Here is a 15,949-nt window from a genome sequence, read left to right as displayed (position 1 = left end):
TGGGTTGGTGAATACAGGCCCTGTTTGGGGAAACTGGACTTAATGCATGTCCATAAAGTGTCATCCAAGATAAGCCTGTACAGACCACACAGGCTAATAAGGGAGAAAAGGCATGTTCGTTAAGTGTCATCAAAGATAAGCCTGTACAGACCACACAGGCTAATAAGGGACACCACTTTCCGCAAAAACTGGATTTTTGTCAACAAGGGATTTTCTTTAAGAAGAAAAATTAATATAAAAGCGCACGTGTCGTCCCATATTAGCCTGTGCGGACTTAAAAGACTTTAACAAGTAATCGTTACATGTATGTACAAAGACTGTTTCCGCTTTTACAAGCAATCGGTATGTAGATTTTGAGATTAGTGCACACATTCCTTTAACCAATTCCATGTCCCATTATTAACCTAACAGACTTGCATAGTAGCAGAAAACTTTACATGTATTTATATAAATGTGTAGGTTTCCTATTTGTCAAACAATTCACTTATTTAGATTTAGCCTCGATCTGGACAAACGGGGCTTAATGCATGTGCTTAAAGCGTTGTTCCATATCAGCCTGTGCAGTCAGGAACAGGCTAATCATCGTCAACTCTTTTTGCTTTTACGTTTTTTTTTTCTTTTAAGGAAATCTCTTCTTAGCAAAAAACCCAGTTTAAGCGAAGAGTGTGGTGACGGATTAGATTGCACAGTCTAATCTTGGATGCACATGGATTAAACATAGTTTTCCCAATGAGAGGCTCACTTTCATTTTGATAAAACAATAACTTCTTATGTTCATGGTCAAGGTTGCACTTGGCCATAACTTTGGACAATTGTTGTCCAGCATCTTACAATGTCTTACAAGTGTTGCAACAGGCCTTCGGTCAATCCGAACACATTATATGCGTCATGAAAGCAAACATCTAGTTGTTTAAATGTCACCGGGTGTCTGCATATGTTTTTTAACCGCATGCTTTTCAGTTGTTTTGATGCACACATTATGATGCTATACTACTTACATTTTTCATTATTATCAATGCATGAGGCTCATGATTGTGTCTTAAGTACAGGGAGCAACTTCCACTTTTTAAAAAGGAGGATATACTTATGTAACAATAATGTATAAGGAGACACAAAAGGTAAGTATACATTTTTATTAGCAATGTTATCAATACCACACATTTTATTACTTTTTTTCATCGCCCCCTGATTTATCCCCCTGCACACTCGGATTGCCAAACAGCACATTGTCACTATTTATCTTCTGGAGTTTGTCCAGTTTTGTAAGTACTTCATAATACTCTTCCACATCCTCATCTTGCTCCGCACTAAAAATGTCATCCACGTCAAAGTTCATCCTATCGCTAGCCTCCATTCGGAGCACCTGTTTCTGTCTGTCTGTTGCGCCGTCCCGACCGGTGGACTTTTCTGTTGCACCGTCCTGACCAGTGGACTGACTCTCCTGTGATGTACTCAACTTCTCACGTGGCATTGGATCAAACAGGCCTGAAAGATAAGGTAAGACAGAAATGTGCCTCATTCTGAGAAAACTCGCCTTAATGCATGTTTGAAAAGTGTCATCCCAGATTAGCCTCTGCAATCTGCACAGGCTAATCAGCGACGACACTTTTCTCATTTCACTGGAATTTTGATAAAAAGAGAATATCTTTTGAACACCAAATACCATAATAGTGAAACTATCCATGATCAATTCAGCCGCTTTGCTACAGACCATATCAAACACGGCACAGACAATAATCAATGTAAAAAAACTGTAAAATCCTGCATGTGGAATGTTTTGAGTTAGATTGATGTCCAGTCATTAATACTAGTATATAAATATTATATCCTGGTTACCCAAGAGTGTACAATCAGCCTCCAGGAGGGTCACTGCCTTGTTACTGCCCATAAATTTGGATGCCATTTCAAAAGACTGTAGGTACAGACGCACACGCTTTCCACGAACATAGTCCCTAAAATAGATGACATTTACATGAACATAGCCCCTACAATAGATAACATGTACATACTCAGTCAATACAATAGATGACATGTACATGAACATAGTCCCTACAATAGATGACATGTATACTAACATAGTCTCTACAATAGATGACATGTACATGAACATAGTCCCTACAATAGATGACATGTATACTAACATAGTACCTACAATAGATGACATGTATACTAACATAGTACCTACAATAGATGACATGTATACTAACATAACCCCGACAATAGATGACATGTATACTAACATAGTACCTACAATAGATGACATGTATACTAACATAGCCCCTACAATAGATGACATGTACATGAACATAGTCCCTACAATAGATGACATGTTCATGAACATAGTCCCTACAATAGATGACATGGACATGAACATAGTCCCTACAATAGATGACATGTTCATGAACATAGTCCCTGCAATAGATGACATGTATAATTACATAGTCCCTACAATAGATGACATGTTCATGACCATAGTCTCTACAATAGATAACATGTATAATTACATAGTCCCTACAATAGATGACATGTTCATGAACATAGTCTCTACAATAGATAACATGTATAATTACATAGTCCCTACAATAGATGACATGTTCATGAACATAGTCTCTACAATAGATAACATGTATAATTACATAGTCCCTACAATAGATGACATGTTCATGAACATAGTCTCTACAATAGATAACATGTATAATTACATAGTCCCTAAAATAGATGATATGTACACGAACATAGTTCCTACAATAGATGACATGGACATGAACATAGTCTCTACAATAGATAACATGTTTACGAACATAGTCCCTACAATAGATGACATGGACATGAACATAGTCTCTACAATAGATAACATGGACATAAACATAGTCCCTACAATAGATGACATGTACATGAACATAGTCTCTACAATAGATGACATGTATACTAACATAGTCCCTACAATAGATGACATGGACATGAACATAGTCCCTACAATAGATGACATGTATACTAACATAGTCCCTACAATAGATGACATGTACATGAACATAGTCTCTACAATAGATGACATGTACATGAATATAGTCCCTATAATAGATGACATGTACATAGTCCCTACAATTGATGACATGTACATGAACATAGTCCCTACAATTGATGACATGTACATAGTCCCTACAATTGATGACATGTACATGAACATAGTCCCTACAATTGATGACATGTACATAGTCCCTACAATTGATGACATGTACATGAACATAGTCCCTACAATTGATGACATGTACATAGTCCCTACAATAGATGACATGTATACGAACATAGTCCCTACAATAGATGACATGTATACGAACATAGTCCCTACAATAGATGACATGTACATGAACATAGTCCCTACAATAGATGACATGTATACGAACATAGTCCCTACAATAGATGACATGTACATGAACATAATCCCTACAATTGATGACATGTACATAGTCCCTACAATAGATGACATGTATACGAACATAGTCCCTACAATTGATGACATGTACATAGTCCCTACAATTGATGACATGTACATAAACATAGTCCCTACAATTGATGACATGTACATAGTCCCTACAATAGATGACATGTATACGAACATAGTCCCTACAATAGATGACATGTACATGAACATAGTCCCTACAATAGATGACATGTATACGAACATAGTCCCTACAATAGATGACATGGACATGAACATAGTCCCTACAATAGATGACATGTATACGAACATAGTCCCTACAATAGATGACATGGACATGAACATAGTCCCTACAATAGATGACATATACATGAACATAGTCCCTACAATAGATGACATGTATACGAACATAGTCCCTACAATAGATGACATGTACATGAACATAGTCCCTACAATAGATGACATGTACATGAACATAGTCCCTACAATAGATGACATGTATACGAACATAGTCCCTACAATAGATGACATGGACATGAACATAGTCCCTACAATAGATGACATGTACATAGTCCCTACAATAGATGACATGTACTAGAGCTTAATGCATGTGCATAAAGTATTGTCACAGATTAGCCTATGCAGTCTGCACAGGCTTATCAGCAACGACACTTTCTGTTTGTATGGTATTTTTCATTTAAACACAGTCCCTTAAGGGAATTTCAGTTCAGTTTAAGGGGAAAGTGTTGTCCCTGAATTAGCCTGAGCATACTTATCTGGGTTAACACTTTAAGCACATGCATTAAGCCCACATTTCCTGAAGCAAGGCTCATGTTCCTGTGAATGCTAGTCAATAAGTCATGCAGCCGTTTAAATACATTAACATGGAAGAAAGCATAGACTATTGGTCTTGCTTACATCAAGTTTCCAAATCACTGATCTAATTGTTGTTACAAGATAGTTGTGTTAAAGAACAGCACAATAAATTTGATGGCATAGAAATTTTCCTGTCCCATTTTCTAGTTATTGTGACCTGATGTATGAAGTTTACACACACATAATGGTAAATTTTTGTTCCATTTTTATATCTCAGGACGCATAAGCGGGTAGACATATAACTTAGGTTTTTACGGTACAAATTCTTGCATTTGGCATAAATCCTTGCTTTAAGAATAACCAGGTCTTAAACAAACATTCTTGGGAACATAGCTGTTATCCACCACAAACATTGAACTTACTCGGCTTTGTAACTCGGCCGCTGACATACACACATGAACTTGCCACCAAAGTCTATATATAGGTCGTCGCCAACCACACTGTTAATAATACCAATTACGACCTTGTCACGCAGGTCACCCAGTTGCACGAATGGAGAGTTACGAAACAACGTTGCAAAGCTTTTTTTTGGCTCAGGTTCCACGTCTTCTTCTGTCTTCGTTTCTCCAGTATCCAAATCTGAAATAAAATATCCATGTAGATATACAAACAAGAGGGCCATGATGGCCCTGTATCGCTCCACTGCTGAAAAAAGGCTATTCAAATATTCTCTGCATGTGCAAATACTTAAATATAGGCCCTATTTAAGCACATGTACACTTTTGTGACCCCCTGGGCTTGGCCAAATTTAACCCCAGAAGCATAATTTGAGCAAACTTTGTAGAGGACTACTATATCTCAATACATGTACATACAAAATATGGTAGCCCTAGGTCCTAGAGTTAAGGACACGAATATTTAAAAAGTTTTCACAAAATAAGCATGATATAAGCGTATATAATGTTCAATTTTGTGACCCGCGGGTCAGGGTCAAATGTGACCCAAAGGGCATAATTTGAACAAACTTGGTAGAGGACTATAAGATGTTACTGCATACCAAATTTGGTAGCCATAGTCTGAATGGTTTTCAACAAGAAGATTTTTAAAGATTTCACAAAATAGGCGCTTTATAAGCGTTTATTCAATTTTGTGACCCCCCAAGGCAGGGTCAAAGTTGACCCCAGAGGCATAATTTGAACAAATTTGGTAGAGATTTATGAGATGTCACTACATACCAAATTTGGTAGCCCTAGGCCCAATGGTTATGGACAAGAAGATTTTTTAAGTTTTCACAAAATAGGCCCCATATAAGCGTATGTTCAGTTTTGTGACCCCCTGGGCAGGGTCAAATTTGACCCCAGGGGCATAATGAACAAACTTGGTAGAGAACTGTTAGATGTCACTACATACCAAATTTGGTAGCCCTATGCCTTATAGTTAAGGACAAGAGAATTTTTTAAGTTTTCACAAAATAGGCACTTTAGTTTATAAGCATATAATCGATTTTGTGGCCCCCAGGGCAGGGTCAAATTTGACTCATGGGGCATAGTTTGAACAAACTCAGTGGAGGACTATACAATGTCACTACATACCAAATTGTGTAGCCCTAGGCCTACTGGTTATGGACGTTGTTTTTTTTAAGGTTTCACAAAATAGGCAATATATAAGCATATGTTCAATTTTGTGACCTCCAGGGCAGGTTCAAATTTGACCCCAGGGATAAAATTTGAACAAATTTGGTAGAGCACTATAAGATGTCACTTCATACCAAATTTGATAGCCCTAGGCTGGATGGTTATGGACAGAAAGATTTTCGAAGTTTTTACAAAATAGGCCTTATATAAGCATATGTTCAATTTTGTGATCCCCCGGGGCAGGGTCAAATTTGACCCCAGGGGCACACTTTGAACAAACTTGATAGAGAACTATAAGATTTCAATACATACCAAATTTGGTAGCCCTAGGCCCAATTTTTATGGACAAGAAGATTTTTAAAGTTTTCACAAAAAAAGCCTTATATAAGCGACTGTTCAATTTTGTGACCCTCAGGGCAGGGTCAAATTTGACCCCAGGGACAAAATTTGAACAAACTTGGTAGAGAACTATAAGATGTCACTACATACCAAATTTGGTAGCCCTAGACCCAATGGTTATGGAAAAAAAGTTTTTAAAGTTTTCACAAAATAAGCCCTTTATAATATATATTCAATTTTGTGACCCCCCCGGGCAGTTTCAAATTTGACCCCAGGGGCATAATTTGAACAAACTAAGAAGAGAACTATTACATGTCACTACATAACAAATTTGGTAGCCCTATTCCATACGGTTATGGAAAAGAAGATTTTTGAAAGTGTTCCCACAATAAGCCTTATATAAGCATATGTTCAATTTTGTGACCCCCGGGGCAGGGTCAAACTTGACCCCAAGGGCATAATTTGAACAAACTTGGTAGAGGACTATAAGATGTCACTACATACCAAATTCAGTAGCCCTAGGCCCAATGGTTATGGACAGAAAGATTTGAAAAGTTTTCACAAAATAGACCCTATATAAGCATTATGTTCAATTTTGTGACCCCCGGGGCAGGGTCAAATTTGACCCCAGGTGCATAATTTGAAAAAATTTGGTAGAGGACTATAAGATGTCTCTATATACTAAATTTATTAACCCTAGGCCCAATGGTTATGGACGAGTAGATTTTAAAAGTTTTCACAAAATAGGCCTTATATAAGCATATGTTCAATTTTGTGACCCCCGGGGCAGCGTCAAATTTGACCCCAGGGGCATAATTTGAAAAAATTTGTTAGAGGACTATTAGATGTTTCTACAAACCAAATTTGATAGCCCTAGACCCAATGGTTATGGACGAGAAGATTTTGAAAGCTTTCACAAAATAGGCCTTATATAAGCATATGTTCAATTTTGTGACCCAGGGGCAGGGTCAAATTTGACCCCAGGGGCATAATTTGACGAAATTTGGTAGAGGACTATTAGATGTCTCTGCATACCAAGTTTGATAGCCCTAGGCCCAATAGTTATGGACGAGAAGATTTTGAAAGTTTTCACAAAATAGGCCTTATATAAGCATATGTTCAATTTTGTGACCCCCGGGGCAGGGTCAAATTTGACCCCAGGGGCATAATTTGAAGAAATTTGGAAAAGGACTATTAGATGTCTCTACATACCAAATTTGATAGCCCTAGGCCCAATGGTTACGGACGAGAAGATTTTGAAAGTTTTCACAAAATAGGCCTTATATAAGCATATGTTAAGTTTTGTGACCCCCGGAGCAGGGTCAAATTTGACCCCAGGGGCATAATTTGAAGAAATTTGGTAGAGGACTAATAGATGTCTCTACATACCAAATTTGATAGACTTAGGCCCAATGGTTAGAGACGAGAAGATTTTGAAAGTTTTCACAAAATAGGCCTTATATAAGCATATGTTCAATTTTGTAACCCCCGGGGCAGGGTCAAATTTGACCCTGGGAGCATAATTTGACGAAATTTGGTAGAAGACTATAAGATGTCTCTACATACATAATTTGATAGCCCTAGGCCCAATGGTTACGAATGAGAAGATTTTGAAAGCTTTCACAAAATAGGCCTTATATAAGCATATGTTCAATTTTGTGACCCCCGGGGCAGGGTCAAATTTGACCCCAGGGGCATAATTTGAAGAAATTTGGTAGAGGACTATTAGATGTCTCTACATAACAAATTTGATAGCCCTAGGCCCAATGATTATGGACGAGAAGATTTTGAAAGTTTTTACAAAATAGGCCTTATATAAGCAAATTTTCATTTTTGTGACCCCCGGGGCAGGGTCAAATTTGACCCCAGGGGCATTATTTGAACAAATTTGAAAGAGGTTCACCCCAGGAACATTCCTGTGAAATTTCATCAGAATTGGACCAGTAGTTTAGGAGAAGAAGATGTTTTAAGGAAACGTAAACGCATGCACGGACGCACGCACGACGGACGCAGGACCATGACATAAGCCCCGATGGTCTCTGGCCAGTGGAGCTAAAAACAAACATTTCTAAACTTATTAATTACACATACACTCAAAATGCGCTGTTCAAAACAAAAGCTACATGCATTGTTAAATTTTGATAGTATAATGTCCATTTTCTGTAAGTAACATGATACAATAGCCACAAAGAGATTTTTTGTTGAAAATTTGTTATAGTTGTATAACATATGTTAACCTTAAGCTAATAATTTATAAACTAAAACAAGGAATATTAAAATGCCAAGAAACTAGATTTTTTATTATTTACAAATTATTTTAGTTGAAATTAACCAAGTTTGAAGCAAAGTCTGCATGCAAGCTGGACCAAAATAAAATGCCTCAGTGGATCAGACTGTAAACTACAGACACAATTTTTGCATAATATCTCCATCCAAACTGAAGTTATTGCGCGCAAACATTTGTGATCTATTTTTAGCAACAGCAACCTTGACCTTGACCCAACTTGCCCCAAATACAAGCTGCTGGTAGGTCTGAATGGCAGCTAGTCTAGAGATAGTCTTTATTGCACAATAATACTAACCTGAATTTCCCCAAGTACAGAAAGTACAATAAGAATCTTTATTCTGCATAATTGCAGGTCAGTTATGGGCCTTGGTGACTGACCTCGCATGATGATCCCAAAGACATGAATATCTGTAGTAGTTACACAAGGCTGATATCTTCTTGTTAAAATGAAATTAAACTGCATGTAACCATATGACCAGATTTTTCTATTAAGAACAAAAGGAGGCATAAAAGATACAGTAAGAGTGCTTAATTGCAGTCTTGGTCGTTGATCTCACATTATGATTCTAAAGGAATGAGTGAAATTTCAATTCAATATATGTAGTTGTTACAGTACATGGTTAAATAATTGTACCATACACCTTATTTTAATGAGACTTTTCTGAGTACAAAAAGGTACATATTCATGCTAACAAGCAAATTCGTTGAATTGATATCCACCGCCTATATGCTTCTGGACACAAAAGTATTACATTTGACACTAAAAAAAAGCAGTTTTTCAAGATACAAAGGGCCATTAGTCTGTTATTCACAGATGGTGTACAATGCCATTGGGCATGCATCATCCTCTTATCCATATATATACTCATACCAAGTTTCAATGAAATCTGCCAAAGCACTTCCAAGATATGGCTCCGGACGAAAAAGGGACAGACGGACAGCCAGACAACGCCAAAACAATTATCCCTCCGCCTCTGGTCTCTGGCGGGGGATATATACTCATACCAAGTTTCAATTAAATCCGCCAAAGCACTTTCAAGATATGGCTCCCGACACAAAAGTGCCTATATTAAAAAGCATTTTTTCAAGATACAAAGGGCCATAACTCTGGTTTTAACAGATGGTGTACAATGCCATTTGGCATGAATCATCCTCTTATGCATATATATACTCTGAGAAGTTTCAATGAAATACGCCAAAGCACTTCCAAGATATGGCTCCGTACACAAAAGTGACGGACGGACGGACAGCTGGACAACGTGAAAACAATATCCCTCCGCTTCTGGCGGGGGAATATATACTCATACCAAGTTTCAATTAAATCCGCCAAAGCACTTTCAAGATATGGCTCCCGACACAAAAGTGCCTATAGTAAAAAGCATTTTTCAAGATACAAAGGGCCATAACTCTGGTTTTAACAGGTGGTGTACAATGCCATTTGGCATGAATCATCCTCTTATGCATATATATACTCTGAGAAGTTTCAATGAAATACGCCAAAGCACTTCCAAGATATGGCTCCGTACACAAAAGTGACGGACGGACGGACAGCCGGACGGACAGCTGGACAACGTGAAAACAATATCCCTCCGCCTCTGGCGGGGGATATATACTCATACCAAGTTTCAATGAAATCCACCAAAGCACTTCCAAGATATGGCTCCGGACACAAAAGAGCTTATAGTAAAAAGCAATTGTTCAAGATACAAAGGGCCATAACTCTGTTTTTAACCGATGGTATACAATGCCATTTGGCGTTCGTCATCCTCTTATGCATATATATACTCATACCAAGTTTCAATGAAATCCGCAAAAGCACTTCCAAGATATGGCTTCGGACACAAAAGTGCCTATAGTAAAAAGCATTTTTTCAAGATACAAAGAGCCATAACTCTGTTTTTAACAGATGGTGTACAATGCCATTTGGCTTGCATCATCCTCTTATGCATATATATACTCATACGAAGTTTCAATGAAATCCGCCAAAGCACTTCCAAGATATGGCTCCGGACACAAAAGTGCCGGACGGACGGACAACGCCAAAACAATATCCCTCTGCCTCTGGAGGGGGATAAAAAGCTGGGAAGTCAGGTCTTGGACAGTGAAGACAATAAACACGTATATAAAGTTTTATTTCATTATCTTTAGGAAAAATAGATATGAAGTAGTTGCATACACCAGTCAAGTACAAACGGTCGTTGGCATTCATTATACATTTTTAGCACATGTCATACCCTGTTTCCCATGTAATATAACCATTACATATATTTTTATCTTAGACATATGTAATATACTTTTTAAGCGTTTTCATTGCCTTAGTTTTCGTTCATTGACCAATCGCATTTTGTTATTTTGCTGAAATGACGTTGCAACGTCAAATGACGTCACAAAATGAATATAACATTCAGGATTTATCATTATGTTTGCGTAAGTATTTATTAAATTTGCTCATTTAAAAGCATGTGATAAATAAGATCTGACACTCGTTGTCATATCATACCATATTTTATTAAACTCGTCAAGGAAATTAGTTAGTAAGCTCGCCAAAGGCTCGCTTACTAACAAAATTCATGAACTCTTTTAATAAAATATGGTATGATATGACAACTCTCGCCAGATCCTATATGTACAAGAAATAAGTTAAAGTGTCCTTTATAAATACAATTTGGTAAAATCTCTTTAAAAAGATCGTCATAAACAGTAGCTGCTAAAGGTTTTTCACATAAAATTAGTTAAAGAAAAAGTCTCTACACTAATAAATCACTGCCATGGGTGCATGTAATACATATCAATTACAGGGGTTATTTTAATTTTTTCAAAAAAGAAAGAATTGTGTTCATTAATGTATGGAATTGGTGAGAAAATTATAATTTTTCATGGTAGGTAATACACACTGATGTGCATGTAATGTAACTTTTTTACTGGAAGCGTGTCTGTTGAACATATTGGTCATTCAAGGCATAATATAATAGCAAAGGAAACTGAGCGAATCAATTGGCTGATATTGATTTTATTGTCAGACAAAACTCTGCCTACATGTACATGTTACTACACAGTGATTGATTATGGCTAAGGACTTACTGGTAATTGTCAGAATTTTTGGCAATTTTACAATTGCTTTAGTTTTAAGTTAACCAACTTGAGTGGCTGTACCTGTTTACCAAGTGAAAAAAAAACATGGTTAAGTCAGAGATGAGATTGAACAGCAAATTAATGGTAATCTGCTGCAGTCATCACAATAAATAAAATATGCGTGCACTGGAGATTGTTTAAAAACAGGAAAATGTCACATTTCAAACACCCAGCAGATCTCATAGGCTGGAGAAGGCCCTGAATAGCTTTGCATAACTATGGCCATGTTTGGGTGAGACAGCACTTTAAATAGGTTTTATAAACTTAGTTGCAATAATTCAACTCTCAGCTTCATAACCCAAAAGGTTGCTGAAAGTTTCAATGCGCTGTCTATTGTCCTCAGTTGCAAAATTTGATCTGCACTGCAAGGGCGAAAGAACACAGATACTGCACAAACGTATCAACGCTTACCTGTCTAAAGCACAAACTCTTGCTAATGGTACCATAATAGCAAGAAATAAGTGCTTTAAATTTACTTTGTTATTCTTTCGCACACTTTATCTACCATATTGAACAAAAGATGTGTTTGTCAGAAACACAATGCCCCCTATTGCGCAGCTTTGAAGCCATAAATTTGACCTTTGACCATGAAGGATGACATTGACCTTTAGCCACTCAAAATGTGCAGCTCCATAAGATACACATGCATGCCAAATATCAAGTTGCTATCTTCAATATTCAAAAAGTTATGACAAAATGACCAAATTTTAACGAAGGTTAAAGTTTTAGGAACGAAAAATACAATGATATTTGACCTTGAAGGATGACCTTGACCTTGACTTTTCACCACTCAAAATGTGCAGCTCCATGAAAAAAACATGCATGCCAAATATGAATTATTTGCTATCTTCAATATTGCAAAAGTTATAAAACTTTAACCAATGTAATAGTTTGTGACACACACATACAATGACTGACTGACACAATGACAGACAGACAGACAGGCCAAATACAATATATCCCCGATCTTTCGATCCGGGGGCATAAAAACTGTTGCTATGTTGCAGACTTTAAGTGTAGCTATCGGTAAGGGCGCAGTACACCAATGTATTGCACATCAAGATGTTTGATGTAGCCTAAGTAGATAACGATGTTGATTATATGTCACATAAAAATGTCAGCAAGAATAGTGTGTTGAAACATCCTCATGTCATTTAGGTTTCATGCAAAGGATAAATTTATTTTCTGAAGTTTATTCATCGCTTTCCTTAATTGAAAACCAACGACATGATCTGTTTAAGCCTCTGACCTTGAAATGAAATACATGTCAATCAATACATATAGATGCAATTTGAAAGTGTGAAAAATTGTCATTAAATCTATAGCCTAGTTAGCAAGTCATTTATTATTTTTCAAACGGTACCACTTTTGAAACCGAAAGTAGGATTTCTTTACGCATACTTCAATTTCGCCAAATGCGATTATTTATATGTTTTAAAGCGCAAAAAAGACGGAATTCTACCTTGTTACCACCAGATATATATTCTAATTGGCATACAATGTAGATAAAATTAAATCTATAGCCTAGTTAGCAATTAATTAATTATTTTTCAAACGGTACTGCTTTTAAAACCGAAAGTAGGATTTTTAGACGTATACATCCATTTCGACAAACGCGATTATTTTGAGGTTTTAAAGCGCAAAAGACAGATTTTTACCAGATATATTCTAATTGGCATAAATAAAATATGCTTATTTATACTTAAATTTACTATGCCAAATGTGTGGTTTTAGTGATGCCAGTGGTTTTTTTTCACTTATAGGGGAATGGTGGCGGGGCCCGTCCAAAGGGGAAAAAATGCGTTGTTTTTTAAGAAAAGGGGAAAATTAAAAATTCACTTGTTTATATGTTATGATATTTATGATATTAATACACATGTTTGTATAAATATAATATTCACAGCCGATTGTCTTTGTCCTTTTTCTTAAAATTAAAATATATATCAATGATTTTTTCAACCTTAGTTTCAGACAGTTCAGCCTTCATGCACAGTCTCAGTTTTCTTAGCCATTTTGAGTCTAATTGGGATCTTTTAAATCGATAAATGGCAAATTTAAGCATTTTTTATCAATAAAATGAACCAAATTGGAATGATTTTATCAACTAATATTGACACAATTAGGATACATCAGGCTTTTTCCTGGCGATTTTGGGAGAAAAATGCAATTAATATGAAAAAAGATTTGGGAAAAACTATTTAATATAACTCTTTATAATAATTCAAAATAATTTAAATCAGAGTTATATACTTTGTTAGTTGTTTATGAACTAAATTTGAGATGTATTTATCATGATTATGAGACAGTTCTTTAAAAAAAAAAATAAAAAAAATGTTAACTTCTGGAGGGGATTTTTTTTTTACAAAATGTGGGAAAAATATATACTCTTTTTTGAGGGGAATGGGGCCGAATATCGGCCCCGAAATTGCCATAAAAAACACTGGATGCGCACGGCAATTTTGTGCAGAACTGCGATTGCGTTCATGTAGGGATGCATATGGACTCCCAGAGCTGTCATAGCAAAAATTATCAAAGACTCTTCGAGTCCGTTTTTAAGGACTTATAATAACTGTGAAACACTGGCAGCAATAATCCTATTATTGGATGAGGTCTTCTAACATGAAATGTGTGTACATGGTGTGACTCAGGGCTCGCGCTGTCGTTCGCCATTTGAGCCATTTGCGAAAATATTGAGAAATTGGCTCATGAAAATTCTGATTTGCGAAAATTCTACAATCTTGCAAATCGTCATTGAAATTATCCGCCATTTAAATTCAGACTGGTTTTCTCTTTGTTTTATTAAAAGTGTTCGCAAATTGAATAATAAACGAAAACCGGTCTGCACCAGAACAAGAGACATCGCTTGACCTTATTGTTATTGAAGCGCACGTGGTAGCTGGCCAATCAACATTGAGTTCGCTCACACATAATATTGGGTCAATCATGCGTAGACACTTGGAATACACAGTTGATATTGTCGTCTGCCAACAATTTATCAGCCGATGGCAAACGTCGTATTTAAAGATAAACAAATGACAAGAGCAACAATAAATAATTTCCCAGCTGATCACTTTAGATCTGTCTACCGACTATCGATCTGAATTAAAGAATGATCATTAAATAATTAGTTCTATGTTGATGATGTTACACCTTTCTGACGATTATCGACATTATCGTTTGAAATAAAAGGTGATAATAAAGTTGTTTTACCCACAAGCTATGCTATTGTAAAGAAAAATGTCAACCAAATGGTATATTTATAACGTATTTGCTATGCTACCGATTTTCATTTTCTGCAATCAAACGATATGCAAAATTTATTTCAAGTGCAGAACGCGTAAATTTTTCGGACTGTCGTTTTCGGATACATTATTTTTCGCTGATTTAAATTTATTTTCGGAGTTCTTTATAGAAGAAATAGAATGCCGAATACACATGCGGTAATACAGACGATGTGGTTTATATCATTTAGAATTGTATTCACTTGAAATTGCAATTGGAAAGACTATAACAAAGAACAATTTGTAAGTCTCTGTGTGGGGTGGGTGGCTTTGCTCTTTATTCCTGTTGGGTTCCTGGTTCTAAGACCTCCAGCCTAATTTTCAGGATTTCAAATTTAGGACAACATACTCCACTGTTAAGTGTACATGTACACATTAAATTATGTTTATACTTTGAAAAGTAACATAATAATTATTTCTATATTGAAAACTGCATGTTATATTATATGTGATATGCCCTTGTTGTCATAAAAAGAAATGTGAACAAGTTGATAGTATATATTATTATTTCAAAACCACTTTTTGCGTGGCGAAAGACGAAAATTGGTTGGCTCAAAGAAATTTTGGGCCAGCGCTAGCCCTGTGACTGCTATTGTCAATATACAGCTGATTATATCAGATATTTAAATCTCATAAGATGATATTTTTAACATGATACAAATAGTTCGCCAAAGAGGCGCTTTTATCTGCGGTAATATATAATTTAAACCATTTGCAATGATTTGGGTTACGAATTAGTCCAAATAATAAGACGTAAGCTACCCCGATGTAAATCGACCTCATATTTATAGGAGTAGGTTACGAATCTACCTGTGTACGGGTTCAACTCAGTATTATTCGCATTTGGTTTATCTGATATTACGTTCTCAGTACGGCTCTCCAGTGTTTGTGATGATGAATGTCTTTTAATGCAATTTCTACAATTGAAAACATTAGGAAACACTGAAATACGCGTCATATTTATGGTTCGCATAACCTTCCACATGGAGGCAGCCATCTTGGTTGGGGATTCTGGTATTAC

The 15,949-nt window shown here is 36.3% G+C and overlaps 1 protein-coding gene across 5 annotated transcripts; it reads right to left on the bottom strand.

Annotated features, from left to right (window-relative positions):
* Positions 1 to 1,119: 1,119 nt before the first annotated feature.
* Positions 1,120 to 15,948, bottom strand: LOC127864533 (28S ribosomal protein S28, mitochondrial-like). 5 transcript variants are annotated; one of them, XM_052404200.1, is made up of 4 exons: positions 15,739 to 15,948; positions 4,678 to 4,894; positions 1,837 to 1,952; positions 1,120 to 1,485 (listed from the first exon to the last, which is right to left on the bottom strand). In XM_052404200.1, the coding sequence occupies exons 1-4, from the start codon at positions 15,923 to 15,925 to the stop codon at positions 1,166 to 1,168; spliced, it is 840 nt and encodes a 279-aa protein (XP_052260160.1). In that variant the 5' UTR covers positions 15,926 to 15,948; the 3' UTR covers positions 1,120 to 1,165. The 5 variants fall into 5 exon arrangements, with proteins under 5 accessions (XP_052260160.1, XP_052260157.1, XP_052260156.1 ...); XM_052404197.1 differs by lacking the exons at positions 1,120 to 1,485; positions 1,837 to 1,952 and adding exons at positions 1,977 to 2,148; positions 2,182 to 2,808; XM_052404198.1 differs by lacking the exons at positions 1,120 to 1,485; positions 1,837 to 1,952 and adding exons at positions 1,978 to 2,181; positions 2,248 to 2,808.
* Between the last annotated feature and the right edge of the window lies 1 nt (position 15,949).

Source organism: Dreissena polymorpha, chromosome 1 (genome assembly GCF_020536995.1).
Source record: "Dreissena polymorpha isolate Duluth1 chromosome 1, UMN_Dpol_1.0, whole genome shotgun sequence".
In the NCBI taxonomy this organism is placed as follows: Eukaryota; Metazoa; Mollusca; class Bivalvia; order Myida; family Dreissenidae; genus Dreissena; species Dreissena polymorpha.
The sequence above is the reverse complement of the archived record's forward strand: the minus strand, read 5'-3'. Positions and strand labels throughout refer to the sequence as shown.

Excerpts from the sequence above, each read along its gene's own strand:
- LOC127864533 (XM_052404196.1), bottom strand. The coding sequence starts at position 15,925 with ATGGCTGCCTCCATGTGGAAGGTTATGCGAACCATAAATATGACGCGT. Across the intron at positions 4,895-15,738 it reads TGAGTTGAACCCGTACACAG|ATTTGGATACTGGAGAAACG; the intron begins GTAGATTCGTAA and ends ATTTTATTTCAG. Across the intron at positions 2,809-4,677 it reads CGGCCGAGTTACAAAGCCGA|GGACTATGTTCGTAAACATG; the intron begins GTAAGTTCAATG and ends CATCTATTGTAG.